This window comes from Mizuhopecten yessoensis, unplaced genomic scaffold (genome assembly GCF_002113885.1).
Source record: "Mizuhopecten yessoensis strain PY_sf001 unplaced genomic scaffold, ASM211388v2 scaffold2091, whole genome shotgun sequence".
NCBI lineage: Eukaryota > Metazoa > Mollusca > Bivalvia > Pectinida > Pectinidae > Mizuhopecten > Mizuhopecten yessoensis.
This window is the reverse complement of record NW_018404373.1, coordinates 430,147-435,473: the sequence shown is the minus strand read 5'-3', so window position 1 is coordinate 435,473 and position 5,327 is coordinate 430,147. Positions and strand designations below refer to the sequence as shown.

At 37.0% G+C, this 5,327-nt stretch overlaps 1 protein-coding gene across 1 annotated transcript in view; it reads right to left on the bottom strand.

Annotated features, from left to right (window-relative positions):
* Positions 1 to 5,327, bottom strand: part of LOC110445151 (trichohyalin-like) — a 125,307-nt gene that overhangs the window by 99,172 nt on the left and 20,808 nt on the right. Inside the window, exon 9 of the mRNA XM_021489584.1 lies at positions 4,804 to 4,977. Within this exon, the coding sequence (XP_021345259.1) occupies positions 4,804 to 4,977 (174 nt within the window). The remainder of the gene's footprint in view (positions 1 to 4,803; positions 4,978 to 5,327) is intronic.

Here is a 5,327-nt window from a genome sequence, read left to right as displayed (position 1 = left end):
GGTAATTAAACAAAGTCAGAATACATGTACCACTGGTAATTAAACAAAGTCAGAATACATGTACCACAGGTAATTAAACAAAGTCAGAATACATGTACCACAGGTAATTAAACAAAGTCGGAATACATGTACCACTGGTAATTAAACAAAGTCGGAATACATATACCACTGGTAATTAAAAAAAGTCTGAATACATGTACCACTGGGAATTAAACAAAGTCAGAATACATGTACCACTGGTAATTAAACAAAGTCGGAATACATGTACCACTGGTAATTTAAAAAAAGTTGGAATACATGTACCACTGGTATTTTAAAAAAAGTCGGAATACATGTACCACTGGTAATTAAAACTAGAAATATGTCAGAATGACATGAACGTCACCCCATCATTCTGTATGATCATTTTCCGATAAATCATTGACCAAGCTACAACGGATATATTTCCACCTGTCAATCAAAATAGTAAACAATTACCAGGTGTAAATACATGCTGTTCAGGTAGCCATTGCAACACAGGGAATTAATAGGAAAGCATGTCCCAAATATAACGTTACCTCGAATACAGGGAGATCTGCGTGCTGACACGATCACCTGGCATGGGCAGAACAGGTAATTGGAATATAACGATAAACGATAAATCTTCTACTATTTTTTGTTATGAAATACACTTTTCCAAGTAGTTTTCTGATCGTCTGCAAATCTGACTGATGTACTGTACGCTTAAAGGCAGTCACTTCGACGAGGACCGCCAACAGCCGAATTCGCAAGACATGAAGAACACCAAACAATTGTGATAAGATCGGAATGTATTTGGCTGTTTTGAACCCGTTGATATTTAATTTTCAAACTCAAACTTTTATCATTATCGGTTCAATTTGCATGCTTGTCACTTTGTAAATTCCTGCCGGTTACTAGTATCACCCAATTTCGACTCTTTGCGGTACACAAACTTGCTAACTTCGCCATTTTACCCGTGTCTTGTGACACAATCCTACAGACAAGATTGAAGAGTTCAGCAAGATTTTACCCAAGAACGACATTTTAACCGCAAAGTAATAAATCCGATGCAATTCTTCGCTATGTTTCCCGATACGTGGTATTTATCAATTCACAACGTAACATCCTGAAAAGTTGAGCCTACTTAACTCAAGTTTATTTATCAGATTCTATAGTATTATATGACTTAAACTTGCAACTTTTCGTAATTGTTAAATTGGCAATGCAATCACGGATTATTCAACGAAATTTAGCAGTTGTATTGCTGTTAGCATATATCAAAACATTTCCGAAAATCCTCAAAAAAATTACGAGAAATGGTCGCAACCAAGGACTGGTTTTGGATTGTTCTTGAGCATCGTGTACACCCCTTTCTTGACACTTCATTTTCCCCTTAAAAAAGTGTGCACTATACGCAAATATTAACGGTAGTCATTGGTTAGACATAAAATATCTAAATCAGTCAATAGCAATTTATAATACGACAGTTTACCCCTTCGGGAACCTCAAAGGTGCCTGATTCATACTCGGAACATCTTTAGGTTATATGTAATTCCCGTGGAAAATTTGGAACGCCTTTAGGTTTTATGCTATTCCTGTTTACAAAGGAAATCAATATCTGAGTTATCCAAGAGCTTGTAATTAGCGCCTGGTATATTACGACAGAAGCAAGATACACAACAGCCCTCCTAACAGAGGTCAAAATCTGTGACTAAAACCAAAAATAATAGTCCCCACTGGGGTTCCCCCAGGGGTGACTAAAAAGTCGGAATACATATTCTGATACACAGCTTTACTCTTATATCAGTGTTCTTAACTCAGTTTTTTTCTCGGTGACAAATGTTTTGTAAAATCATCTGATTTTAACAAACAATAATACATTAATTACATTACTGATTCACACATTTCAAATGAGTTGGGCTGAATAGTTCTGAGGTGTTTAGACCAACTCTTCTATTTAAAAAAGTATCACATGAGATATATTTTATTTATGATTTTAAAACAAGTGATAACACACAGAAGAAAAATCTACTTCTGAAAAAACTTTCAACAATTAAAATATAAGGAAGTACATATACATGTAAATTTATACTTGTTTTTCTTCTTGTTCAACACCAAATAATTAACGGAAGTGACACACTTAAGGACCTATGCTACTTAAATCTGATATGTATCACGTCTCAAAGGGTCCCATGAGAGAAGTCTTCTATGAATGCTAGCATGGTAAAAAGTTTCACAGGTACACAACAGTGTTTGCATTTACAACATGAAAGGGATTCTAAATTCTCAATTATTATATATGCCGATATTTTAAGGGAGACAACTCTTACAGAAAACGAAAGTTTACAGTAAAAAGTAGCATACAGCCATGAGTGCTATTCTTCACCTAATCAATGCATTATTTTTTTGTAAAGAATAAAACTTCAAGTTATACTTAAACAATATTGATAGATCAAACCCCATTGTTGCTTGTTATTGATTAAAAAAAAAAAGGCATTGAACCTGTAAAGAGATTAAACACCTAAAATAACATACATAGCAGTGGTTTTTTTTCTTTGTGTAATGTATAGGTATGTACTGAAAATATTTTTATGTTACATTTCAATATAAAAAGACTTCTAAAATCAATGCTTTTCCTAAACACATAAGTAGCAGAAAATCAATTGCAAGAAAACATTTAAACCTTCGCTGTCTTTTGACATTCAACAACAATACATGATAAATGACACAACACCAAATACAATACATTACATAAACACTAACACTATAATCACTCCAACCTTACCCAAAAACACACTATCTACCACAGGTATTAGGGCCGTGTAGATTTAGGACAGTTTAAAACTAAGCATGTGTTGTAACAAAGTTATATAAGTTGTAAGATTCAATTAAACACAGTTAGAAACCCCTGCACATATAGTGTTGTTACATACATGCATGATGCAGTATAGCATGACCTGATGGACAGATGGCTCAACAGGTTGATTCGCTAGGTTTATTGAGGTCTCTCTAATATGATACATGCAGAAAACTTTCTGGCCTTTATGCTCCTTATGAAGCTTTAGAGCTAAAAAGCCATTTAACTACATTTACAAATGGTTTTGATCCCAATGGCCGACCTGTCTGTTAGTGTATTACTGTATTAAGTCACACGAGTATCCCTACTACAGTAACACACATCAACACCACACCTTCCACACACACTAGTGGTAGTCCTGTGTACCTTAACTCTCCTACTTTGTGCCTGTCGTCTCTGTCCCTCATAACCTGGTGTGTGTTCCGAGTATGGACGCTGTCTCCTCGGGGCAGCCTCTTCTTCATAGTCCTTAAATCTGACATGGACACTTGATGGTCTGCCCTCCTCCAATAACCTCCTTGTTTCCTCAAACTGTCTGTTCTGTTCTTCCTCCAACTCCTCTCTCCTCTGTCTCTCATCAGCCTCCCTCTTTCTTCCTTTATCCAACTGCTTCAGCATCCCTTCATCCTTTAGCTGTTCCCGCCTCAGCTTCTTCTTCTCCTCTGCGTCTTGCCTATTCTTGTCAGCTATCTGTCTCCTAACACCCTCCTGGTGTTTCACCTGACCCTGTCGTTTTTCTTCTTCAGCAAGCTGTCGTTTGTCTGCAGCTTGTCTCTGCATTTCCTCACGGTATGCCTGTTCTTGTAGCCTCAGCTCTGCATCCTTTCGTCTTTCTTCTTCCAACTGCATTCTGGTATCATTCTCAAGCTTCTGTTTGATCTTCCTCTTTTCCTCCAGTTCTTGACGCCGTTTCACTGTAGCTAGCTGTTTCCTGATGTTCTCGTCCTCGTCATGTTCAGCTTTTCTACGCTTCTTCTCTGCCTCCTCCGAACGGCGCTGCAGCTCCTTATGTCTACTCACGCCCTCATCAAACAGCTGAGGTCCACCCCTCCTCTGGTGTCTGTTATCAGGCTGAGGCTGTGACCTTGGCCCCCGACCCTGATACAATCCTGGCTGGTTAGCATGCTTTATCACATCCACAGAAAACTTGGTCAACTTTTAACTTTGTTATACAACTGGAGAAACAAACTTATGCAGTTTTTCCTGACAATAAGCATCATGCTCAGCCAATATGCAGCACAGCCCATAAATCAGGACTATACAGTAAAGACAAAAAAATATTTCCAAATACCTAAAATGATATTTTGCCATCGAAAAGGAAAATTCAGGTTGATTGTCCCACAAACACTTTCTTTTAAATTGAAAATGTTACAATATGAAGGCTTTCTTTCTTTACTTCCTTTCTTTCTTTTACATGATGAAATGAAAATGATGTCTTGGTTTATAATATAATTCCCTAGTATAAGCTTCGGTATATCATATTTTTTTTTAAATATCAACACTTCCAGCTAGAAAAAGGTAAGGGTACTATGTGAGTATCTTTAGGTTTCCCTATCTATCACAGTCCGTGATACCATAAACCATTGTGACAGGTACTATCTGCTGGCGATCTACAGGACCTGACTTACAGATACTCATATAAAGAAGGTAACTTCATTATAATGCGACACAGGTACCTTTTTAATTGAATTATTACCAACGAAGAAGTTAACTTCACTCAGACCAGAGCAGGTGTTCATGGTGACTTTACAGATGATTGTATCATGTATCTGTTATGCATAATATTCCAGCAGAAACTCATCTGAAATACTTGTGAATTTAACAAAAAGTTCAAAAAGAAACAACATCAAAATATCATGCACTTTAAAATCACTTCAAACCAGTGTCTGTGTTCTGCATCTGCCTGAAAATATTTTTCGTAACTATGTATTAAAAACAAGACTCACCTGTGTTGGCTGTCTGTAATCCTCCTGGAGCGAGGGATACCTGTCCGATGGTCCGGGGCCATAGTCGTCTAGTCTAGGACTGAGGTCAGGAGGTGGCCGACGCTCCTCGTAGGAAACCCGTGGCGATATTTCCTCCAATTGTCTCTGTAGTGTGTCCTGCTGTTGTTGCTTTTTCTGGTATAGAAAAAACACATACGTTAAGTGAAAGCCACATAGATTAGATACCCTTGGTATCATTACACAATAGTATATAATACGAACATTCAACTATTTAAAATGACAAACGTTTATCAAACTTGAAAAATTATGATAATAAATCTTTCCAATCATTTAATATTCCGTCTTTGCGTATTGCAGAGTTATCTTCTCTTGTGAGCAGGTATTGATTGTTACGTCATTGGTTTGTGAGAGTAACGTCATCAATTTTTGAGAAAACAACGTAATTTTCTCACACAAACCAATGACGTAACAATCAATACCTGCTCACAAGAGAAGATAACTCTGCAATACGCAAAGACGGAATA